The sequence below is a fragment of the Hyposmocoma kahamanoa genome, unplaced genomic scaffold, assembly GCF_003589595.1.
Source record: "Hyposmocoma kahamanoa isolate Upper Pololo Valley unplaced genomic scaffold, ASM358959v1 202, whole genome shotgun sequence".
Taxonomy (NCBI): domain Eukaryota; kingdom Metazoa; phylum Arthropoda; class Insecta; order Lepidoptera; family Cosmopterigidae; genus Hyposmocoma; species Hyposmocoma kahamanoa.
In genome coordinates this window covers 14,116,283-14,142,833 of record NW_020653726.1, presented here as the reverse complement: position 1 = coordinate 14,142,833, position 26,551 = coordinate 14,116,283, and the positions used below count along the sequence as shown (strand labels likewise).

Here is a 26,551-nt window from a genome sequence, read left to right as displayed (position 1 = left end):
TAGATTTTCAGTACAAATCGGCAATTTCATACTTTAACCCCTATTATCTATTTTATGTTTGTCTGACGTATTTTTACACTCATTTATCGCACATTTCGTCATTTTTAGCTAAAATTCTTGAGCTGTTCGCGGTACAAGTTGACCTTGAACACTGACGGCCCGCCCGCTCGTGTAGGCCCATTGGGAGCGCTTCAATTTGCCTCACTTAGCGTGTGCGGGCTAGGTTTCTAAAGATGAAAACTATATACTCGATGATGAAAGCTGTCTTAATTCAGTCAATGTGACCGTCAATGTGCGGGGCGTGCAGTATCTAAAGCTAGAGAGGGGCGGAGAGTGTCCATTCTCGTTACTTTTTATTTTCTGGCCATAGGATCATTGTTGCCGTTTAACAACAAGTAATAAGAAAGCATCATCTACAAACAATGCTATTCCTTGTATACCTTCCATAAAAGGCTAAGGCTCAATTTACATTGCGGCGAAACGGAATGGAATGGAAGCCTCAATTTTGCCTCGCTGCGCGAGAAAGGCGCGTGCGGTCGTTGGGATGCTCGAGCATTCCAGCGACCGCGCCTTGAGGCTGTATTTCGTCGACGTATGACGTCACACTGCGCCTGCCTTCGCGCTGCTTCCCGCAGATTCGCCAGACGTCGCCGACGGCAGCTGCGGAATTCTCGCGAGTGACCGAGCATTTACGAACATGCGCGAGAATTCTGCAGAAATCAGGCGACATGATTTTTGTTTAAAGTTCATTAATGTAACAATATCGTTACAAAAATTCGCTTCCTTTCCGTTCCGCCTCAATATAATAAATTGAGCCTAAGTAAGAATTGACCTAGGATGGAACCTTGAGGGACGCTAATGCTAATTGCACACCCTGATGATCTCCTACTATATCTTTCTAATTTGTGGTTAACATCGATCTTCTGGACCCCATTACTCAAATATGATTACAGAAGGTCGATGTCAGGGTCGCCACAACATAACGGCGAAGTTTCCTGATCAAAGCATCATGCTGCACAGCCTGCACAGAATCAAACGGCTTAAAAGGTCACAAAATACAACTATATGATCATCTGAGTCTTCCCATGCATCAAATAATATTATTATGTTTCTTTCATTCCATATCAGCATTCGTTTTGACCCCAATTAATTCTAAAAAATGTCTACCTGCACAGCGGATTAAAAATATATTTTTTAAATATTTTACTGAGAGTCGGTAGTATTGAAGAACATACATTTGTAATGAATGTACGTACCTAATTAAATGTGGTAAGAATTAGGTGCTGCATTTTAAAGTTGGCAGTCAGCTCAGCATATCTGTGCTTATCTCTGGCGAGGCTACACAACTTGGCCACTCTCATATGCTTTTTCTACGACCAGCGTTCCTTCTACTAGCGTTTTTTCCCTCATCATCATAAATTGCAGGGGCTCCTATCCGTTGTGTCTAGCAAGTCTGTCTGTCTTCTGTCTTGTCTTTGTAAGCTTTCATTTCTGTCTAACCTCACCAGTCCTAGGATTGGCTCATTGGAAACTTTCTGATTCCACGAGATGTATCATCTCATCTATCATGTATCATCATTCGAACTAGCCGCATGGGAAAGTAGACCAAACAGAAAAGTAGACGAAATTGAAAATAGACGAATCGGGAAAAACAAGTGGACCGATCGTGAAAGTAGACGAATAGTGAAAGTGGAGCAATCAGGAAAGTAGATGATTTGTACCGAAGGGATTTTGAATGCCTCTATAAGTTTCCTGAGATGAACTTTTATTGTCCAGGGTTCAAACATTTACCAAATGTAATAACTATAGAAGTCGAACACGTAGCTGAATCATAACACGGCGGCACACATAGTACTTTCCTCATGGTGTTAAAAAGACTCCAGCAGGCTTAGCCTTAGGCTCAAGCTAAGCTCACTGGTAGGCTAATTCAATGCGGTTTTAATTTAATTTTTACTATCCTAATTGTCAGATAACCACGTGTCGAGATATTTGCATTTCATCTCTTTACATTCATTCTAAGGCTGGCCTTGACACTACACTCTTTCACCCTTTCGACGATTTTTTTGAACGTCCATTTTTATGAATACTATGTGGACAGGGAGGCGTCCTTTAATCTTACAAACAAGATCTTCCAGGGCTTCCGTCACGATCGCATCAGCGTAAATGTTAAAGAGTGTAGATGATCACAAGCATCCCTGTCGCTTTCCGCTCCTATTTTTAATCTCTCTGGATGCCACACTTTCATTCCTAACAATGGCATTTTAGTTAAAAAGACATTCTAATTAAGGTGACCCTTGTTAACATATTCATGTTGACTGACGATTAAGCAAATTGCAATCTCTAATAGCAGACCTTAGAGTATACAACATCAGACTACTAACAGACAGACTAACTAATAATTATTTGTTAGACTTAATAAAAATCAATGTAAAATAAATGCACAACATTTATTCAACTACTCTATGTACAAACAACTATAGTATAATATAATTAATTACTAATCGTAAACGTGTCTATGTTGATGTAAAGCCATCATCAACACCTTCAGAGTCTTTGCGAGCTCCTTTTAACCGTTCTTCGAAGAACTGTTTCCTATGGATGAGAGCCATGCGAGGTTGTCTGAGAAAATAGTTTTCGTTGCCTAATTTTGAATATTTTCTCTCTCCTTCACTCCCCATAAGTTCTCTTAGGGCTTGATTACGTTGTAACAACTTATCATAAAAGATTACACCACTTTCAATGAAGTCTGGCCCTAGTTCACATAATTTTTTATCAACTTGTGTTTCATAGTACACTTCTGTCATATCCTTCATTAAAAAGTATGTCCCCAAACTAAATAATCCAACAATAGAGTAAAGAATACCTCTAGTGGCTGTAGGCATTTTGTATAAATTAAGTTTGTTGTTTAAATACGTTGAAACGTTGTAAGCCAAAAACATACAAGTAAATGGATAGGTAGCCTCAAGTAGAATTTTGTGGTTGAGACACATAAGTATTTCTCTGCATAGTGCAAACTGCTGCACCTTCTCAGGTAAAATGAGGGCATTTGCTAACTTCTTACCAACTTCTGATTCCCAGTCAACTGTCTTCTGATTTACCTGGGGAGAAAAAAAATCAAGGCATATGAACGTAATTCATAGTAGGGATAAGTATAATATCATTGGTATGGTAGAGATGATCAAATGGTTAGAGATCGCATTCTAGCGACCTTATCCGCAAATCTAAAGTATCACAAACGCCGAAACAATTTACACCACACAAAATCCATTTTAATGGATGAATTGTAGAGTGTAGAAAAAAAAAATGATGATCTAAATATTTTTGACACTCTGCACTATTTTTTTACAATAGGCCGATCATTCATAAAATCGTCGGCGGCGGGATGTGATGGTTTTCGATCGGCGCCGGTGACGCGGCGGCTTGATCGGCGTGAATATATGTAGTAAGATACGAAAAAATCCATACAGTTTTCTACCTTTAACTCATCTACATATAGAAAATTTTAGGTACACGAGTATTTTGCTCTGACCACACAGAGGCGGCCGCAGAAGTGTTCCGGGCGCGGGAATTTTTGTAATGTACGAGTTTATATGAATCCTGGCACACTGAAACTTTGCCTCCGTGTGGCCTGCCTGAGCATTAATGTGTACCATCTGTGTCAGAAGGGCGCACCTGTCAACGAAGTTGAAGAAATTTTTTACGTACACATTTAGCAACGCTTCATGTTCTTCATTTGTATAGGACGTATTCCCTAGTGGAGAAGAAGCAGTTTCATAGGCCAAAATCTTATTGAGTCAGCTGGAATCTATTTGTACAGGAAGCACACGTTTAATGCAGATTTTCTACACCAAACGACTGCAACTTTGACTAATCGGGTTTTGCCAGAATCCCTAGTGGCACCACAAACTACGTCCGTATAATGTTGCGGTGAAAGTCGATGAGGACCACTGGCGGAGATATTTTAAGTTTTTTTTTATAATACCAAGTGACGGGACGAACAGGTAGTTAGTAGAACAGTTGCAGTTCCTTTCAGAGCTTTGAATTGCAAAGCCCCAAAGGCACTCGTTGGCACTCGTAGGCACTCAAAGGCACTCGCGGGCACTCAAAGACACTCGCGGGCACTCAAAGACACTCGCGGGCACTCAAAGGCACTCGCCGATACTTGCATGCACTCAAAGGCACTAGCGGGCACTCAAAAGCACTCAAAGGCACTCGCGGGCACTCAAAGGCACTAGCGGGTACTCAAAGACACTCAAAGGCACTCAAAGGCACTCGCGGGCACTCAAAGGCACTCGTGGACGCTCGAAAACATTCGAAGGCACTCGCGGGCGCTCGAAGGCACTAAACACTTGCTGGCACTCAAAGGCATCTACGTTTACATTTTCAGACTTTGATTTCATCGCAGAGTATATTGTATAGTTGACGCTTTTATTCGGTAGTTCCGGATTTAATTGTTAGTTTTAATTGTTTCTTCGGACAATTAAAGAAAAATTGCAAGTGACTTAATTGCGAACCACAATTAACTTAGATCAATTTCATTAAAATTAATTGCAATGTGCAATGGTTTAATTGCAATTTATATTAATTGCAATTAATGTTTTAGCCAATTAAATATCTCATCGTTTAGTTGATTAACGTCCAACACTGGTTAAATGTGTGTGTAATTTCACCATAGCACCCTTACCCTTCCAAACCAGAATGCAGTAATGCTCACGTTACTGGTGGCAGGTAAGGTACGCAGGTAGAAGGTAAGGTGGCAGTACTTCCCTGGACAAACTTTTTCACACTGAGCTCTACTGCAACTAAATTAAATGATTTGCATTTGTTGTATGCAGTAATCAGTTGTCAGACACAATAGTTTGGCCTTTAGGTTAATTTCACTTGTCTTTTTCTTGTACTGTTTTGTGAATTTTATTATAAATTTTGATCTCATTGTTTTGTGCTTTAAATGTTTTTCATTTTCTTTAACTATTAGCTATATGCTAATCAATGTATGTGGTTGGTGTACATTTTATATTTCCAGTATAAAATGTTGAAGATTTTAGTCTAGCAACCCTATAGATCCTTCGGCTATCAAAAAGGTATTGCCTGAAGATCATTCAGGCCTACGCACCGACCTCGACACATTCGGATGACGATGTAGAAGATATGTACGAGGACATATCGAAAGCCTTACACAACACCACCAAGGCTCACTTCAACGTTGTTATGGGGGACTTTAACGCTAAAGTGGGATTCCCAAATCTTGACGAGTCTCGAGTCGGCCCGCATGGTTATGGAGTAAGGAATCACAGGGGGCAAACGCTAGTCAACTTCCTCGAGCACGAGGGGCTCTTCTTGATGAATTCGTTCTTCAAGAAGAAGCCTCAAAGGAAGTGGACTTGGCGAAGCCCCGACGCTGTGACTAAAAATGAGATCGATTTCATCCTGACGGACAAGAGACACATATTCAGAGATGTCTCAGTGATCAACAGGTTTAGCACCGGATCTGATCACCGACTTGTACGAGGCTCTCTGAATATCGATGTCAAACTTGAAAGAAGCCGCTTGATGAAGTCCACGCTCCGTCCTAATCCACTCCAGATCATGGCGGGCTCCGAGAAGTTCCATGAACTTCTCGAAGCGAGATTCGTCGAGCTGGAACCCACCGAGGACGTTGACGAGGCCCTACAAGGCGTGGTTGGGACGCTGAGAAGCGAGGGCATCAAATTCTGTCAATTGCAGCGTACGGGAAAGAAGTCTAAACTCTCGGATGAGACTCTGCGACTTATGACGAAAAGACGCGATGACATCCAGGACACTTCGTCAGAGAGGTCATACCTAAACAAGCAGATTGCGAAGATGGTACGGCGTGACCTTCGGAGCTCCAATACACGCCTCATTGAGGAGGCGATAGAGCGAAACCGAGGGTCCAAAGTATTCACTCAGCAGCTTGGAAGGAGCCACCTGACGAAGCTTACAACGCACGATGGCCTAACCGTTACGTCAAGGCAGCAGATACTCGACGAGATAGAGGACTTCTATGGCCGTTTGTACGCTGTAAATGCTCCTCGGGTCCAGCGTGACAATCACGATTTGAGAGCCACCTTGACGCGCCACTATACCGACGACCTGCCAGAAATCAGTCAAGACGAGATCGTGTTGGCTCTAAAACAGCTTAAAAATGGAAAAGCCCCCGGTGAAGACGGAGTTACTTCGGAGCTTTTGAAGTCTGGAGGAGTTCCTATTATCCAGGAACTTCAGAAGCTCTTTAACTTGGTCATTCACTGCGGGAGAACTCCACGGGCGTGGAACAGGAGTATTGTAGTTCTCTTCTTTAAAAAGGGAGATAAAACTCTACTGAAAAACTACCGACCCATCTCACTCCTGAGTCACGTCTACAAGCTGTTTTCTAGAGTCATCACGAATCGCCTCGCAAGAAGACTCGACGAGTTTCAGCCACCGGAACAGGCCGGGTTTCGGGGAGGATATGGCACCATAGACCACATACACACAGTGAGGCAGATTATACAGAAGTCCGAAGAGTATAATCGGCCCCTGTGTTTAGCTTTCGTGGACTATGAGAAGGCCTTTGACTCTGTCGAAACCTGGGCTGTCCTGGAATCCTTACAGCGGTGCCAAGTGGACTATCGTTATATACAAGTGTTGAGATGTCTTTACGATGCTGCTACCATGAGTGTCCAAGTACAGGACCAGCAGTCTGAACCTATCCAATTACGCAGAGGGGTGAGACAGGGGGATGTCATATCCCCGAAACTGTTCACCGCTGCATTGGAGGATATGTTTAAGACGCTGGACTGGAAAAGGATGGGCATTAACATAAACGGCGAGTACATCTCACACTTGCGATTTGCAGATGACATAGTCCTAATGGCAGAATCGCTGGAAGAACTGGATCAGATGCTGAACAGCCTAGCATCCGCCTCGCGGCGGATTGGTCTTGGCATGAACTTTGATAAAACCAAAGTCATGATCAATGACCACATTGATCCGAGACCCATCTGCGTCAATGGCCACCTTCTTGAAGTTGTTTCCGAATACACTTACCTCGGGCAGATTCTGCAGTTAGGTAGAAATAACTTCGAGAAGGAGGCCAGGAGGAGGATTCAGCTTGGCTGGGCAGCGTTTGGGAAGCTCCGTCGAGTCTTTTCGTCACCCATCCCGCAGAGCTTAAAAACAAAGGTTTTCAACCAGTGCGTCCTACCAGTTCTAACGTACGGAGCTGAGTCGTGGACACTCACGATACGGCTAGTCCACCAGTTTAAAGTCGCTCAGCGAGCTATGGAACGAGCTATGCTCGGAGTTTCTCTGAAAGATAAACTCCGTAATGAGGTTATCAGACAGAGAACCAAAGTGATCGACATAGCTCTTCGGATAAGCAAGCTGAAGTGGCAGTGGGCTGGACATATCTGCCGAAGAACCGACAACCGCTGGGGTAAACGAGTTCTTGAGTGGAGACCACGACTTGGCAAACGTAGTGTGGGACGCCCTCCAGCCAGATGGAGTGACGATCTGCGGAAGATTGCTGGCAGGAAATGGATGCGTCAAGCCGAGAACAGGGCGAAATGGCGTGCATTAGGGGAGGCCTATGTCCAGCAGTGGACTGCAATAGGCTGATGATGAACCCTATAGGGTTGCTCGGATAAAAAAATATTTTTAGGATACCTATGCTATTCTGCATACTCCAAGCTGGTCTCACCTTGGTACTTAGGACGTAGGGTTCAGTTTAATGTACTTTGTAACTAAAAGATAAGCCTGCATTACTCAGATCCTGAAATAAGGATGTACTCACTTGTATATTATTATTATCGTTTAGAATATCAGCAATTGATTTGTAAGTGAAGTTTACAGGAATCCCAACAGCTACTCCAAATTTGGATTTCGAGCTGCCTACAAAAAAATTCAAAAGAATTATATGTACACATAAAAATAAGTGTCACACAAACTGCCTCCATGGCCGAACGGTTACCATACTGGACTGTCACGCAGAGGTCCCGGATTCGATTCCCGGGCTGGGAGAAATATTTGTATGGCCTACATTTATTTCTTTCATGACCTTGGGTGTAATTTGTGGTTGTCTATGTATGTGTCCATAGTACCCGCCATACAGGATTTCCCTAGTGCGGGACTATAAGTGTGTTAAAAAAAAAAACTTATTGTTAAGGCAGCTTTTAAGAACTATGCAGCTTTACGTCACTTCGACCAGCAATTTGATCTTGTCAAGGATACTAGAAAGTTGAATCAGTAGAACACAATCAGCTGAGTAATGACTAATGAAGAAAAGCATTACAAGACTCTTTATTTAAAACTACAATAAACAGTTCAGTTTATGGATCAAAGATTGATCACAGATGGTTACTAAATATTCGAAAAAAAAAAACTAATTTAATTACTTCTCAGAATTAAAGCACCACATAATTAAATTTTGTTAGCTTCTTAGATTATGGAATATGGAGGTAACAATAATTTCAAAAGTAGTGGTTAAATTTGCAGACATAATGAAAATTACAATAAATCAGTGCTTAAAACATAAACCACATAAAGGACTTTCAGTAAGGCGATTAACACACTGCACGGCGCCGAATCATGCGCGCGGTGGCGGAGACACAATCTGCGCGGGGGCAGCAGTCTAGCGGCCCCGCGCCACTCAAAGTACTCGCGTCGTAGTTGATCGCCATAGTGATTGCTTCTTTGACAAGAATGGTTAATAATACAGAACTCATTCAGGGTGCTACTAGTTATAACGTCGATTGTTTTTGTTTGCTCAAATAAAAAGACACTGAAGGTAACATTTAAGTTCATTACAAAGATTTAAGAAAATATGAAGATTAATTTTTCAACTACACACAAATGTCAACTGAATCCTTTAATTATTTGTTAGGGAACAGTGTGCAGAGTGTAGGGAGCAGCGGGGGCAGTGTGCGCTATACCCTGCGGTTCGCTGCGCCCCTCCGCGCGGAGAAGCGTTGTCAGTGTGTTCGACGGCGCGTTTTTTCCATACAAACTAAGGTACTTCAGTACAACGTTAAAAAACGCAACTCCGCGCTCCGTCGCGGGGCGCGGTGCAGTGTGTTAATCGCCTAACATCGCAACATATTTAAAAGAACTATGGGAAATTACAACAAAAACTACGACATTTCTTAGTAAATTACCTGCATGGAATAGGTCATATCCGTAAACGCTGAACGGTGTTATTAGGCGTCTGTGCACATCGGGCAACTTTAGAATGTCGAGACATTGTTCACAGCGCTTCTGGAGTTCATTAGACAATTCTTGCGGTTTTCCATTACTGTCAACAGAGTAAGTTTAAGGTACATTCATCACCGAAAAATACAATTTTATAAAAAGATTTGTGTACGGAGCACTATAAATTACCTATAGTATTGTACGAATTCCTTGTATTTATCGATTAGTAATGTATGTGGAGCCCATTTAGCAGCAGTAAACCCTAGTCCAGTACCGGTAACGACAGCGAAGGAAAACTTACGTCCTGACTCAGTTAGGAACCAAGAAACTGGTCTTCTATACACCATTTTGATTATTAATAAGTTTATTTTAATGTTGATCTTAGTTAATTCCCATAACTTTGCGTTTCAAAATCAAAAATAAACCATGTTCTCTAACCACAAACTACTAATACAAGATTCTCTAACGAAATGTCATAAAAATAGTTTGTGTCAAAAACACATGGTTTGTATTTTTTATTAAGAGTTTTGGCTTGAATATAAGTAATTGTGCCATATCTTCGTTATCGGGAAGTATTTTTCTATTGTGGTTCTACATTATGTTTTCACTTTCTCCTTAATAACTTAGTTATCTTGTTTAGGCTTTCTAAATAGTCTTTTAATAAGCGGATGGGTGTGAGTCAATATTTATGTTTTCACTTTCACTTGTATCGTTTATTTCACATTATTGTCACTTTGAACAAAAACTTTGAATTCGTAATTATAGGAATTTTCAGGGTAAACTCTTCTAAAATTTGGTTTAAAATAAGGAATATTTTCTAACTTTCTTCATCACTATTTCTTCCTTCGTATTTACTTCATAATATACTTCAAATGAAATTAATCTTTGTAAAAAAACTTGAAAATCCCGCCATTTTGCGTATGGTTTGTATAGAGAAGAACATAAAAGGCCCATTCATCATCACATGCGTTAGAATCCCTAGTAAGTTGTACATCATGCTGCACTGCAGCCTGTCATACCGCCGTCCGCCGCGGATGTTGGACTAGTGTTGATCATGGAAAAATTATTAATATTTGAAAAAATCATCAATCAAACATTTCTCCCAAAATTTTTCCTCTAATTTTCCGAATTTGACGTTGACGCCTGTTTTAAGTTGAAGTTACTGAACGAAAATGATGGAACCATTTTAAAGGTTTTTTTTCGCTGTGAAATCATTTTAATGGTCATATTCCAGAACTCTACTCAATGCTCAAGTCAGGATTTGAGCAGACTTGAGTATGATTTCCAGCACTGGAAATACGACCCTAATGGCAAGGCCTTGAGTATGATTTTCAGTGCTCACTGCAATACTCAAGTCCTGACTTGAGTCCAATTTTCCAATTTATTAAATTTTTTTTGTCCAATTTTTCAAATTTTTCCAATTTTTTAGGTATTTTTGGAAAAAGTGTCACTATTTGAAATTTCCCCGAAAATTACCCAACAGTATTATAGGACTATGAATGTAGTTGCAGCGTGCAACTACTTTCACAGTCCTGCAACGCGCGGTGGACGACCGGATAGGCTGAAGTGCAAGACAATTAATGGGCCCCAATAGAGTGTGACATAATTTTACTTTTGAGTAATTTTCCGGAAAATTACAAATAGTAGAAATTTTTTCGAAAAATTCCCGAACAATTGGTAAAAAATATAATTTGAATGTTCATATGATGTTCTAAGTTTAGAAATATACTTTGAAGTTTTATTTAGCGTGAATTTTAAAACAAACTTGTTTAACTGGCTATAGAAAAAAACGACATCACAACACCGAAAGATAACTTCTAAAATTTTAATTGCTTCATCGTTTCGTTCAGAACTTGAACTTTTGACTGATGGTGTCAACTGTGGAAAATTAAAGGAAAATTATTGGAAAAATATCCGAAAAAATATTTATTTTCCTGAAAAATATGATTTTTTTCGAAATTGAAATTTTCCCATGACCCAATACTAGTTTACCAATATTATGTAAAGAATATGTAATAGCGAAGCGTTGAAAAAGTAAACGATACAAACAAACGGAACGTTATAATATGTTGAGTGTGTGCGTTATTATTATTATATTATTATTATATTGGAACTAAACTGAACTTTTACTTGCAAATACAAAAAAAATACTACGATTTTCAAGCATTAGACTTTGTTGCAATGTTTGTGTGCAATTTAAATTTTTTTTGTTGATCTTATTGTTTTGGACAAATTGTACAATTAGGCCATTATGTCATATAAAATGGTGTTTCATTTCGATAGTTTGATATACCTTTCAGTGAAATAGTTATGTTTTTTCTCATAAATTTGTGGTCATACGTTTGTTGTATGCCAGAAATATTAGATACCTATGTATTTAGATGTTAGATATGCATTGCGATAAAATGTTATGCTTTAATTTTAGTAGGTACATAATGTTAAATTAATTTTCTTTTGATGTATGTACATATTTCGATGTGCAATCGGTACTTTTGTTGAGGAAGTGGCAAATTTGGTCACAACTTTCTTTTTTGGTAAGCGGTTAAATACTAACTCTTGTAAAATGACCATTCGGTGAGTGTTGAGTTCCCGATCCTTTCTCCCACTTAGGCACGGGCCTGGGACGGCCCCGGGGTGTGAAGAAACTCGAAATCAGCTATTGATAAACAAAGCCGAGCAGTTGGTACTTCCAAACCACAACTTACCACTCGGCACTCGTCAACTCAATGATTTTTTCCAACATTAACCATAGTGTCACCAAATGCGCAACAAAATAATTAAGTTGCTTAATTTTGTAAGGCAAAGAAAAATGTTTTTTTTTAAAGTTTGACTAATGCTGAATCTCATTAAAAAAAAAACGATTTGAGGTCATGTAATTTTATAATTTGCTTTACATTTTACATTCTGTTTACATTCACAGCAAACGTAACGGATGGTTACAATTTGAGTTTCTTCATTGTTTATTATAATTATTTTTAAACGAGGTATGTATTTGTAATAAATAATGAAATTCGAAATGTGGGGAATATGAACTTTGTTCTCCCCAAATTTGGGGATTTTAACCGTAATTTTTGGGGATTGTGAACAATTGGCATTAGCAACGCTGCTATGAAATGAAAATAATTGCAACTGTCAACGTAGTCCTAAATCAACATACCCTCATAGATAGGTTCCAGCCTATCTCGAGGTAACGAAAGTACTGCCATCTAGTGGGCATTTCATGAACTAAAGCTATACCACACTATATGTAAATTTATAGATAGTACCTATAAACCAGTATGCAGGGTACCTAGCTCCTATTAGTTTTTATGATATTATAATAAATTATTGTTTTCAAGGCTACAAAAACCTTGAAAACAATAATTTATGCATTTTTCATATGAATGGGAATAAAGGAAAGGAAAATAAGTATCGTTCATCACATACATTTTTATTTATTTTTATGTAATTTATGTTTTACCTTAGAATAATAACGCATAGAATGATAGTTTCATATCAAACGAACTGTCACAAGTGAGGCAAAAACCAAATTCATGTAGGCGTAAGCAACTTGTAACTACGCTCGTCGGCACGCACACAAATATACAAATAATGATGCCATGGAATAACATTTCCCTCAAAAGTGGGGAAATTGTATCTATCGTTACTGTCGATCGACAATGTCGATCAGGTGCCTACAGATATGCTCGGTTTTGTCGATGAAAAACGAATATAGCACTTATTTGTAAATCCAAGATGGCGGACACGATTTTTCAAAATATGCTATATGGGTATCCTTTTCGAGGTATTTGGGGATGCTCATTACGAATATGGCACTCATTTCTAAATCCAAGATGGCGGGCACGATTTTTTCAAAAAAATGCTATGTGGGTATCATTTTCGAGGTATTTGGGGATGCTCAATGCGAATATGGCACTATTTGTAAATCCAAGATGGCGGGCACGATTTTTCAAATAATGGCAAGTTGGGTATCGTTTTCGAGGTATTTGGGGGTGCTCATTACGAATATTGCTTTTATTTGAACTGTCGTGTTTGCCATCTTGGATTTAAAAATGAGTCCCATATTTGTATTGAACATTCCCAAACATCTCGAAAACGATACCCAACTTGCCATTATTCGAAAAATTGCGCCCGCCATCTTGGATTTAGAAATAAGTGCCATATTCGAAACCTAAAACCGAAAATGCCATAAGCAAACATTAAAGAAAATAACTGTTAAAATAGATTAAAAAATCGCTTAAGAATGCTCTGAATTTTAATATAAAATATTTCGCTTGAGTTACGAAAAGAAAGACATATAATAAGCTATCAAAGTTGTACTGGTGGTGCCAACACTATAGTAGAAACAAATATATACTGTAAATTTGTTGCAATATGTGCTCCAATTCAAATAAAATTAAAATAAATAATTATTCAATAAAGCATGAACGCAGAGCCGTTAAAAGTATTATAAAATAATTAAGTGTCCCAATCACTTACAGGAGTTAACGAAAACATTTAATGTTTATTAAAGTAAATATTAGTTCAAGATGCGCAAATAAATCTAAATTACAGGCACCACTAAAATTTACGTAATATAATTATTTTGATACAGAATAGCAAAATGGGGAGAAAAAAAATTCGTTACTTTGCAACACTTTCGTATCTTGTTGCCGCGAAATTATTTTTCTGTTTTAGTGAATATTTACATAAAAATATGAGTTGAAACGCATTACTTACTTGTGGAATGCGATGTTAGTGTCTATTTTGTTTGTCTGTTGTATTTTTACACCCATTTACCGCACATTTCGTCATTTTTAGCAAAAAATTTTGGAGCTGTTCGCGGTGCAATATGACCTTGAGCACTAACAGCCCGCGCGCTCCTGGGACGCGTTTGGAACCCTCTAACTTGCCTCACTTAGCGTGTGCGGGCTAGGTTTCTATGCGTTATTATTCTAAGTGTTTTACATAATAATTATGCACTGCCACTTTCATTTCATCACTTTCATCCTAAAAAGTGGTTTTTCCTAATAGCAGGTGATTAATTTCCTTGCACCAATTATTAATAAAAAATAAAATTGTTTTTTAAGCATTAATTTTACCAAAATGCTCTTATGACTAGGACAAGTTACAAAATTGAAATTCAAATGCAATATGTGTGTGTTCAGTTACAATTAACTATGACTTCTAAATAGTCGTCAATTTTCTTTGTATTTAGTTTTCTTTGTACATTTAGTTTCTAACGGATCTGTCACTATTCTCCGCTATGAAAAAAATATGCGAATGCCTCACGACTTGGGTAACAAAGCCACGTTTTTGTTTCATCATACTCTTTTATTTTGATGTATTGATGAAAATCTTGCATCTGCTCTGATTCCAGATCTTATTTGCAGGTTTGACAATCCTTATACACTCTGTTTTTTTAAAAGATGTATTAACCACCCACTGCAATATGCTACTGCTGCGCATTTTTCTTTTTTTTTTCGGGATTCATAATTAAATTATTTACATCAGCATCCTTTATACACAAGTGTTCATAACTTCTTTCAAAGTTAACATAACTTATTTCAAAGTTAATTGGGTCTGGTTGGGGTACGATTTCAGTTAATAATTTTTTTGGAGAATGCAATAGTTCTGCATTATGTTTTTCACAATTAGCTCCAACTGCATTGTGTGACGTTATGTTGCAAATTAACAAAGCTTTGTAAGAGTTTATAAATCTTTATAATCTTAATAAATTTTCCAATGGACTATATCCATCAATTCTGGACCGATTTTGAAAATTCTTTTTTGTTTGAAAGTGTGAAACCATTGTCGCCAAGTCAAAATCTGATGAGGAGATCCAATGTCAGTGTACTCACTAATTTCTACATCAATTGTGGACCATTTTTTAAAATTTGTTTTGTTTCAAAGGATATATACCTCGAGGTGGTCTCTGATATACCGACGATGCTGGTCCGGGTTCGTTTAAACGTCGACTTTTCACTTAACGCAATACAAGTAATCAACAAATCACCGTCACCATTACAACCAGAAAAAAGTATAAAATGTTCAAAGGAGTCCCTAGCAGTCCCATTGTCACCAAGAAGTCAAAATTTGATGAGGGGATTCCACGGAAATCGAAAAAATCCGATAGCCAAACTTTTGGGGTCGGTTTTTTTTTCAATGAAAAGGTTTCAATTATATATAATAATTGTTAGGTATTTGTTCTCTATACATGGCAACTAGACTATTTGAAACTAGATAACTCGGCCGTAGGAGTGGGTGTTCTTCATTTTCAATACGATATTATTTTTTACATTTTCCGATTCCAAAAGTGCTCTGCAGTCATTGTGTAAATTCCCTTTTGAAACACGTAAAATTCTCCCAATTATTTGTCAAATGTATAAAACCCCTTACAAGTGCCATTCAAAGGGTCTTTCAGTAGAGAGATAGAGAGAGAGAGCCGATATTTTAGCTAAAGATGCAGTAAATAACGGCGATGTAGATTTATATAGAAACTTTACTCATGACTTGGCTATACTAGCTGCTATTTATCTTAAAGAATCTTGGCAAACTGTGTGGGAAGCAAGCATTATATCTACGGGTAGATATTTTCATGATATATACAGCCCGACATCCCTGTCAAACCATGGTTTTCGCATATACATTTTGAGAAACGTGTTACTTCAATCATTACAAGAATGAAATTAGGACATATTTGCTCATCTGAACATCTTGCTAGACTTAATACTATAATACCTGATTTAATGTACGAATGCGAGCAAGGCATTGGCAGTCTGAACCACCTTTTCTTTTTCTGTTCAGGATATGACCGTGCTTCGTTTTTTCAATCTATAATTTCTTTACCAACATCTATTCCTTTATTATTATCGTATAATATTCCGTTTATAATGCATTGCTCAGTTCATAAGGAAAAATTATATTAAATTTTAGATTACTATTTTTATCCAATTACCATTATTTTCAGTTATTATCATCTCATTTCCATTTCCTTTCATAATTTCCATCCTTCATTGTTTAGGTTTACCTTTAAATAATATACTACCTACCCTAACCTTTCCAAAATTCCGTTTGCTTTTATTTTTATTCCGCGATTTCCTTTTCCCGTTTTTAACTTCATATTAATATCCAAAAACCTACATCAAAGTTCTACAACAACAACTGCGACGACAATGATATCCTGGAGTCTCAAGAAGGAAGAAAATATTTATTTGGAAGAATTATAAAAAATTGGCAACTCAGTGGAAATTGCATATGGCCCATGGCTGCACGCCATAGTGCCAAAAAATAAGAAAAAAAAATATTGTCAACATTTTACTATCATACAGTAGGGCCATCTAGTAATACTCAAGGAGTGTTACTTGCACTTCTCAAACGATAAAATTGACGTTCACGGCAGTTTTTTTCTTGAAAACGACAGTAGATGGCAGTATTTTCAACGTTCCACCCATGTTCCACCTCATTTATCCAAGATACCATGGCCAGTATAGTGTTTTGTGACCATGGCATGCGTACAGCGTTGGCAGCGTCGGTCGAACTCATTTTTTGTGTTTTTGTTTTTATTTTTCTGAATTAAAAATGGAGGATATGCAGTAATTACATATAAAATAAAACGCCTTAAAGTATAAGTTTCAAGATGATGGAAATTGTGGAAAAGCTCCGCGATCTCCATCTCGGTATTCTAGATCCAGATTGGGTGCAAAGTATTTATTATTCAGAATTCCTGGAGTTCAGTGATTTGCCCCAAGAATACGAAAGTGTATTGGAGTCTCTGGAAATTCAGTCCGTGTTTAGGAACATTATGCAAGCTATCGAAATCTGGTTGAGCTTTGACAGCGAAGAAGACAAATCCTGGGCTGCCTTGTCTCCTCATGTTGATCATCAGAAGTTATTAGCTATCTTAGGGTACTATATAGATTATGGAACTAAGAATGTACTTACTAAGGAGTACCGCAATAACGCCTTGCTGGCATCGCGATTGTACTTCAAGTTTATGTCCATTTCTGGGTTCAAGGCATACCATATATATCATTCCCAGCTGTTTGCACACTCTCTCGCATGTCTTGGATTCCCAAAGGCTATGTGTGACCGTGAAGACAACTACTACAATACCAAACAGTTAGCCAAAGAAGTAAACTCAGTGATAAAGGAATTACAACCTTTTGTGAATGACTTACGAGCCATTATTGAAAGCCTGCAGTTGAATCCTAGCGATATGAATTTTGAGGATATTCTAAGCAATTTGGTCGATGTCACTGGAGGTGCTATTGTGAACAGGTTAAATGTTGGTAAGTAATGTAAAACTTTTCAGTATATACTGTTTTTTTTTTCAAGGTAGAGTAGAGCTCATTGCACTAAAGTGTTGCTCATTTGCAAGCAGCTAGTGTTGTGAAAAATAAAGATGCGGCGAGTATTCGTTTGCTGCTTGGTACTCAGTGTACTTGGCCGTTTTTTTACTACTCATAGTTGACTGAATAACTCTGTTCATAAGAAGAGTACTTGGTTAAAATAAAGCATTATAGCTATAGACATAATAAAGTAAACAATATATTTAATATAATCAAAAGAGATTTATTACTAGAAATCTAGACAATTGTAACAATTTGTAGTAATTTAGTAATTTAAAAAGAAAGTTTACATTATTAATATTTAAAATTTAACAAAGGTAAGTTATGATGTAGGCATACAAGGCTTTCTGCGCGTTCAGTAACAGTCTGTTCCCTTTTTCTTCATACACATTACCTGCTTCGGAAAATAACCGCTCGCTAAAACACTTGTGCTAACTGTGCCACTTTTGGATACCTTGTTTTATGCCCTGCCCACCATTAGAAAGGACTCTGCTTTTGCGACTATAAACTTTCATTGACATGTTGGTTTAATTCTAGAGCAATGGGACTTTTAGGATCATCGCGTTCTGGTTGTAATGAACCGAGTAACTGGGCCGAAAACTTGGCTAGGTAAATGTTAAACCGAGTAATATTCGGTACTCGGTTACTCTCTAGTGAAAATCAACTTTTTGTAAATTTTGTTTTTGCACCTTCAAAAATAAATCTTTTTGAAGATGTTAAAACTTCTTTATACATAGATAGCGCCTTTCGGCTTAGGGGGGCTGTATTGACTTTCAACTCAATATTGGTTTTGCTCACTTAATATATAACTTGTTTCATAGGCAGGTTTATAAAATATTATTTTAGTAAACTTTCCAATAGGTGTAAAGTCCATCCTCACACTTTTTATAAATTTTAATGTAAATTATTACAAAAGGGTAATAATTTACATTAAAATTTAAAAAGAATATGCGCCTGTGCTTCATGAATTTATTTCGATATCAACTGTTAAAATAAGAAGGTTGAAGTAGCAATAGCGAAAGAGTTTTTCCAGGGAAGTACTGCCACCTTAACTGTTTCTGCAGCAGTAAATATGATCATTACATTTACATTATAATTTCACTTAAACTAATAATTAACATATTAAAAAAATTTGTTTTACTACCCATCCATAATAAGTATTAATTTAGTAATTATTTTTCTTATTACAGATAAAATAGAGCTGGTGTTCATATCCTCAGTGATTTATGAAATTATTGATATTCTGATCTGTGGAGGGTCCTCAATGAAGCCGAACCCAGTAGTCATTCGTTTACTATTCAAAGTTGTACTACCAAAGCTGTTGGCTGCTTCTGTGGACACCAAGAATGCTAATGTAAGTACACAATTATTTAACATTATTATTGATTAGTTATTACACATCAAGACATTAAGGGTCGTATTCCAGAACTCTACTCAATACTCAAGTCAGGACTTGAGTATTGCAATGAGCACTGAAAATCATACTCAAGTCCTTGCCATTAGGGTCGTATTTCCAGTGCTTGAAATCATACTCAAGTCTGCTCAAGTCTTGACTTGAGCATTGAGTAGAGTTCTGGAATATGACCCTCAGTGATATAACATAGTAGTAAAAACATATAAAGCAATATAGCAAGACTTAAGAATCTATTGTTGTGCATTTCACTCGTCGTCATGATTTTCAGGAATGTGTCTGGTATCACCTATGTTAAAACAATACTCTAAGTCAGCCACATAGTGCAAAATAAAATTAAGGCAGACCGCTATTGTTTATAGTACAATAATGAATAGATATTATCGGAGGTATTAAGCAAGCAACACCAAAATTATTCCTGGAAACTTTTTATTATATGATGGGGACAATTAATTTTTAATATTTCAATTTGAATTTGAAAGCAAATTGATGGCTGATCAACATTTATAGAGATATTGATTTTATTATATAGCTGTATTTGATTGGCAATTTGTTGATTACTTGCTTTCAAATTTGATGTAGAAATGATAAGTATGACTCTCAAATTTTTACCAGTCACAAGAGAACAATGTTCATTTTTGCGCAATTTAGTAGCAGTAGAGCTCCATGTGAAAGAGTTCTTCCAGGGAGGCATTTCCACCTTCTGCCGAGAAACGGTAATGTGAGCTTATTAGGGTGCTGGTGAAATTACAAACACATGAGACTTGTCAATTTATGTCTGAATTTAAAGCTCTGAATGACACTGCAATTGTTATCGGCAGACGTGTCGCTTAACAGCAGCTGCACATGTACGTCTCGTCTTTGGTATCTGAAAAAAAAGGGTAAATCGAAAAAAGTACTGCAAATTTTTTTTTATTACTGTGTAGCAAATAGGATATGAAATTTTTTTCCGGATTTAAATCGCGTATATTTGTTGTGTGTGCAAAAACAAATGTTGGTTTGTCTGAAAAAACAAATATACGCGATTTAAATCCGGAAAAATAGTTTAATTTCCTATGTGTGACAATCGCGAAAACTTAAGGTGATTTTTTGATGATTTTTCGGGGTCCCGGTTGAAAGGTGTGAGGGTTAACACACGTGTCCACACTGAATTCACTTTTCTATTATTTTCTCTCTAAGACTTTAATATTGTGTCGTGATTTGTGTTGGTGGTGGTACCTAATTAACGTAACGGTAAGTTCCCCTTATGTTCACCGATTCCAATGATGAGGCGGAGCTCCCTTATAGGGGGCCCCATTCTCTGTCTATCTCTCCGTCTATTAGTTCTATGGAGATTAATAATTGCGGCCAAAAGGGCAAACGCCCTGCCTGCACGGACGTTGACAGCTCCGCTAAGAAGACAACGCTCCCGCCGTCTTCCCCCAACTCCCCCTCACTCCCCCCAAACAGTTAGGTTAGGTTACCTGCTGCCCGCACTCAGTCCCAGACTCTTACCGCATCGTATCGCAAGACAACCTAAAGGGAACGTCATCACAGACACGTACAATATTATTAGTAACATGTTCATGGGCCGCTCTATCGTAATCCGTGTTAACGGTTCCACAACCCCTTCCCGAATGGTCTGGAATGACTTGCCTCAAGGTTCCGTCCTTAGTCCTCTCCTTTATAGTTTGTATACGTTCGACTTCGACGCCTCTGTCAACTGCTTCTGCAAAATCCTGTAATATGCAGATGACATCGCCCTCTACGCATGTTCCAATTCTTTCTCAGGTACTAAAGGCCGGCTCAACTCTGCCCTTTTTTATCTCGACTCTTGGCTTTTCAAACATGGCCTCTCACTTTCAGCCTCCAAAAGTACAGCTGTAGTTTTCTCCCGCAAGAGACGCCTCCCAGAAAAATGTGTAAATGTTTTCCGTGCGCTCTCTGGTGTTCGCTGAGTATCACACCCATATTGTCAAAAGCTCCTGTACAATGCCATCATCAGAAGTCATTTTTATTATGGCAGCTTCCTTTTGGGACCCTGTAACAGGCTAGCCCTAGCTAAGATGGACAGAATTCAAGCAAGATGTCTGAGAATATTTACAGGAGCCATGAAATCCTCACCAACAAATGCTCTCCAAGTCGAATGCCTGGAGCCTCCTCTACATCGTCGCAGACAATTCCTTGCCAACAGATTTCTTTATAAAATCGTTCAATTCTCCTCTCACCCTTTGATCCCCATATTGCAATCATTGTCGAACATTATCCCCTCTTCTAATTACTCTAAAATTTTCAGTCTCCCTTTCATTTTTCTCAAAATTATAAGAACCCGCTGTTTGTCAACACCGGTTATTGTCTCAATCATTGACCTACCAACAAATGGACATCGGGTCTAATACAAAAAACACAAAAAAATGTCCGAGGTTAACCTATACAAACTTAGTGACATGTAACGAAATATAAAAAACTAAAACATTTAATTTAAATTGTAACGTCATTGCAGTACTGTCTAAATTTGCTTACAACAATTTAAGGGCCCAAAAACACCATATTCAGCTTCTACTGGAAACTGAAGAAAATGCACTATATTTAGCTTCGACTGAAAATTACTTCAACACAAGAGTAATGGAATAGTCGTTCTCGTAAATATTAATTAATTTTTTTATGTATATTATTATGTGGAATTTTGTACAAATTCACTTAAAGGTATAATAAAGAGTTGGGCAGATACATACATACAATTATTACTACAAATGTGAAAATAAGCGTGTACTATAAGAAATGTACCGATATTCTAATTCTAATAACTAAACGTAAACTCAAATATCCGTAATTCCGATTTATAACAAAACCGTTACGCTTTCGAGTAATTTTGATGCTTTTTACATAGACAAAATTAGCCTTTGTTTTGTAATCTTCGTAAAAACACATTATGAAAATTCGAGCTAATGTTATTTCGGGCAAATGTATTTTCTGACTTCTGATAGGTAATCCCGTGCCGTAAAACGAGTACAACAATATTTTGTTAGTTATTGCTAACGTTTAATTATAAAATCATTTTAAAAATAGGATTAAAATCAAAGCAACTCTACAGTTTCTTTATTCTAAATATTTTAATCGCTTGTGGTTCGAACAATTGAAAATGCCCAAGAAGTTTATATAAGCTTCTTGAAACCAACGTAATGGGTCTCTTTCCATCTTTTGCGCATGCAATGAGTAGATAAAGAACAGTTAGCTATTTCATTATTTCGTGTGCTTTTGTGATTTATATTTACGTTTCAGTTATATATAAATTAATTACTATAAAACTGTACAAAATAACACTTTTAAATGACAACTATGATAACACAATATATTTGTTTAATGAAAATATGATACAAAATCCTGTTTTCACACTTTATTGCAGTAATTTTTACAAGTTATTATTTGTACTGCATATATTGGTACTGCATGATTGACAACCGCGCTGTTACTCGAACAAACGAAGACTATTGCGCGATTGACGCTCTGTATGCGATTTTAACGCGAACTCAATTTCGTCCATTTATTGGTAGGTCAATGGTCTCAATGGTTTTTTTCTCAATGAAAAATCCAATTATTTTTTCTACTTTCGACCGTGACATTGGCATAATCATCATTCATATAATGATGGAGCCATAAAAAGTAAAGAAGTGCTGATTCTTCAATGTATTAAAATCAGATTGCGATTTGCCATTAAATTTTACAAGATCATAGATCCGTGGACAGAGTTTTTTTCAAAGTATCATTTGGTTAGAGGAAATGTAGTGTGGTAGGACTTTTTAATTATACTAAGTAACCCCTTCAAAAACAGAACGCAATAAAACTCACTTACTGCTTGGCGGCAGAAATAGGTAAGGTGGCAGTACTTCCCTGGACAAACTCTTTCACAAGGAGCTCTACTGCAACGAAGCTCTTTAGCAAGCAAGTTTAAAAGTCAGCTATTCAGAAGTTTTGCCATTTATTTACAGAGTAGTTGTACACTGTGTTGACTTGCATTTTCGCTATATTTACAAAGGTCATTCTATATCCGAAACTGAACCCAAATCACTAAAAGAATAAATAGAAAGAAGAATTGACTTGCACGGCATTTGCAAACATTTTGAACAATGACCTTAAATGCGCAGAAAGAAACGCATTTTAGATCTATTTGGTGGTGGGGTGCGGGTAGCGACGGCTGGGGGTCATATCGAGCGCGCGATTGGTAGATCAGTCGACCTTGCTTCCCGTACTGCGTCTACGTCACGCTGACATCCCACATACATTCTATTCTAGTCTGTCACGAAATGCCACGTGGTTTGGTATGTAAACAAGAGTTAGTAGTGCAAAAAAGAACCGCTACCAGGTGTCACCAGAACCTGCATGGTAATCCATCAAGTGCAAGTGCGTGTCTATTCTTATGGCTTGATGTGAAACATTTAGTTTACGCGGAGGATATGAGTGTCGAAGTTTCTGCTTTTAAAGTTGTGGAGTCTAATATTGAAACGAAACTAACGTGCGAATCTCTGCATAGCTGGTGTTGGCTCCGGTTTGGAGCCAGCCACCAGCTGTGGAGCTAGGTACTTTTTGTAATACCTGCTTTCATGTAACCTAAAGTTAGCAAGTACCAAATCTAAGTTACAAAAAAAAATCAGTCAACTTTTCTAATTAATGTAAATAAATATGTATAAATTATAACAATACTAGTACATAATCATAATTTAATAAATAGATAAATAAGCAATCGAGAAAGATTATAATAAATAAAATAAATAATAAATAAATTTCTTTATTTCGGACTAAGTCCATAAGGGTTAGTAATAAAACACTTAAAAATAAGGTTAGTATTACAAATTGCTTATTTTATAATTTATTATTATAGGCCACAAAACCAATGTGCATCCTAGACCAGTGATCTAGGAAGCAACCCTGTACATGAATTGCAATTATACTCAGGAGGCTGTTATCGCCGCCCCGAATCCTGCGCAACAAAGAAGCCGCTCTTTTTCGCATGTTAGCTGAAAAGCCATCTATGCGAGACACGGCGAACATTCCCGATGCACTGCAAAATCGAGGCAGCTTCAACTGCATCCTGAATAAATTATTATACAACACACGGAGGGAGCTTAGAGCTTTTTGGGTGTAATTGATCCTTAGGCTACATGTATAAAATGACTGACAGTACGCCTTGAACAACATGAGTTTCACGTCGTCAGTACACCTAGCAAACCTACGAGCCAACATGTTGCCCCTGACTGCTAGCGCCCTACGCTCCCTTTCAACATCTAAATCGTCCTTTAAAGTTCCAGAGACCCAGTGCCCTAGGTACTTAAATTCGGTGACTCTTTTAAGAGGAGTGCCACACAGAGTAACTTCGGGCACAGTGCTACAGATTTTGCTACCCGATTTAAAAACTAGCAACTCACTCTTACTCGCGTTGTACCTAAGACCATGAGCCTCTGCATATTTTGTACATATGCCTAACAATTTCCGAAGAGCACTTATTGAGGGACTCAGCAACACCATGTCATCCGCGTAACTAATATTATTCACCATTATTCCATCTATCGAGCATCCGACCTTGGTGTTGCTAAGCTCATCAATTAAACGATTCATGTAAAGGTTGGAGAGACTTGGCGAACTTAACCCACCTTGTCTCACTCCACACTCTAACCTGTACATGCTCGATATCGAGCCTCCCCATTTTACAAAATTATTCTGGTTACAGTACCAATACTTAAATAGACCTATAAACTCTCTTGGAAGACTGGTCTCCTCCTGCAGCTTTGTCCATAACCTGTCATACGATACAAGATCGAAAGCTTTGGACAGGTCAAGGAAACAAGCATAGATTGGAGTCTTCCTATAGGTATAATACTGGACAGTGTGCTTGAGGCAAAGGATAGCAGTTTCTGTAGTCTATTATGTATCGCTCGGTGAAACGGGTGGCGGGGTCACTGTCCTTGGTGGTGCATACGACTTGAGACAATTTTGCAAAACTTTACTAGATACAATTAGCCTGAATATTGAACAGATAATTTTTTTCGTATTTTTACATGATTTAGCATTATTTCTATTATTAATTTCTTAAATATGGCGAGACACACTGTATACTGAAATATGTATTTTTATTTTGTTGCAAGTACAAGAATTGCAATAGGCAGTGAAAAGCAAAATGCGATCATTAGAACTGCATAAATGCAAATATTACACTTTGTTACTTTAATTTCAGAACCTTGTGAGAGCCTCATATGTCACATATTCAGGGTTGCTATTGAGTAAATATGGGAAATCAGCACTGTCTGGTTACACTGTTCTTCTGCAGCACCTTTGCCACACACCGGATGGATTGGTAAGCGGCTTAATCAAATATTGATTATTTAATGAATAATTTTATAATTGATAAAGTGTTACCCATAGATTTAGATACTAGACAGTAGCTTGTATAATATGTGTTATACAAGCTACTGTCGTGTTAAAATGTTATTAAAATATGTGTCATTAATTATTTTTGTAATAGTTTTATCAAATAACTTAAAATAACTGTGGATGCTAGGTTACATCATCAACCCATATATACGTCCCTCTGCTAAGCATGGGTCTCCTCTCAGGCGAGAGCTTAGGCCATAGTCCACCACGCTGGCCCTATGCGGGTTGGGGACTTCACACATTTACCGACGGCTGGAATATTCGTAGGTTACATCGTGTAGGTTACATCACGATATTTTCCTTCACCGAAAAAACTCATGGTAAACTTCAAATTAAATTTCGCACATAAATTCCGAGAAACTCAGGGGTGCTAGCCTGAATTCGAACCCACGGCCTCGGTTTAATGAATGTTAGATTGCGCAAAATTAAATTATTTTACACTGATGATGGTGAGGGATATTATATATCTTTGTGTTTTTCATAGGAGCGCGCTGAAGTGCGTACGGCGCGCGTGGAGCTGGTGGTTGGCTTGATGAGCTTATTGCCGCGCACGTCGCACCGTAACATCGTTAAGTGGCTGATCAAGCTCTCTACCACAAGCAAGATATCACACCGACACATTGCAATGGTATCTGTTCATGTAATCTTTAGTTTACAACATTAAAGAAAAGTTAATAATAGGCAATGGCAATGCCGGGGAATATCGCCTCTCTCATTTAAAAATTCAAAATTTATCTTTTAGGCCTTGGGAGAGGTGAGTGTCTGTATGACTAAATTACATGCAACTACGTGAGCTGAGCTAAGTTAGCTTAACTTCGTTCACGGTGTGGTCTGCGCTTTAAGCTAATTAACATTCAAATGCATTGCAAAAAAAAAATTACATGATTGTTGTTTTTCAAGAGTAGTGGTCAAAAATTAGTTCATATTTTGACATATTATACCGTTGTAATCAAGATGGTGCTAAATTTTGTTGTGAATAAGACACTGAGCTTTTCATTGGTTAAATTAATAGTTTCATTTGCTATGTGTAACTCTAGCAAAAACCCGAGAACTCGTTACAATTGATATGTCCTTTACACGTCCCTGTCTGTTCTATATAATTTAAATGTGTGTACAGCAATGAAACAATGTAATATATTCTAGTTTCATGCTTAAGTTCAGTAGATCTACGGTAAACTATGTTATGTTTCCTTAATGCTCTGGCCACATAGAGGCGGCC

General features: G+C 37.7%; 2 protein-coding genes across 3 annotated transcripts in view; one reads left to right on the top strand and one right to left on the bottom strand.

The window, feature by feature from the left end:
• Positions 1–2,509: 2,509 nt before the first annotated feature.
• Positions 2,510–11,892, bottom strand: LOC113226936 (transmembrane protein 177). Of its 2 annotated transcripts, none has more exons than XM_026459744.1 (4): positions 11,741–11,892; positions 9,153–9,289; positions 7,793–7,890; positions 2,510–3,098 (listed from the first exon to the last, which is right to left on the bottom strand). In XM_026459744.1, the coding sequence occupies exons 1-4, from the start codon at positions 11,755–11,757 to the stop codon at positions 2,514–2,516; spliced, it is 837 nt and encodes a 278-aa protein (XP_026315529.1). In that variant the 5' UTR covers positions 11,758–11,892; the 3' UTR covers positions 2,510–2,513. The 2 variants fall into 2 exon arrangements, with proteins under 2 accessions (XP_026315529.1, XP_026315528.1); XM_026459743.1 differs by lacking the exon at positions 11,741–11,892 and adding an exon at positions 9,376–9,563.
• Positions 11,893–16,617: 4,725 nt separating this feature from the next.
• Positions 16,618–26,551, top strand: part of LOC113226816 (condensin-2 complex subunit D3-like) — a 31,003-nt gene continuing 21,069 nt past the window's right edge. The window contains exons 1-4 of the mRNA XM_026459582.1: positions 16,618–17,456; positions 18,707–18,870; positions 25,136–25,255; positions 25,817–25,960. Coding sequence (XP_026315367.1) covers positions 16,805–17,456; positions 18,707–18,870; positions 25,136–25,255; positions 25,817–25,960 — 1,080 coding nt within the window. The 5' untranslated portion in view covers positions 16,618–16,804. The remainder of the gene's footprint in view (positions 17,457–18,706; positions 18,871–25,135; positions 25,256–25,816; positions 25,961–26,551) is intronic.

Bases quoted from the DNA above. Each gene is read 5' to 3' on its own strand.
- LOC113226936 (XM_026459743.1), bottom strand. From the start codon at position 9,533: ATGGTGTATAGAAGACCAGTTTCTTGGTTCCTAACTGAGTCAGGACGT. The intron at 7,891-9,152 runs GTAATTTACTAA...ATTTTTTTGTAG, and splicing joins ATATGACCTATTCCATGCAG to GCAGCTCGAAATCCAAATTT. The intron at 3,099-7,792 runs GTGAGTACATCC...TTTTCTCCCCAG, and splicing joins ACGATAATAATAATATACAA to GTAAATCAGAAGACAGTTGA.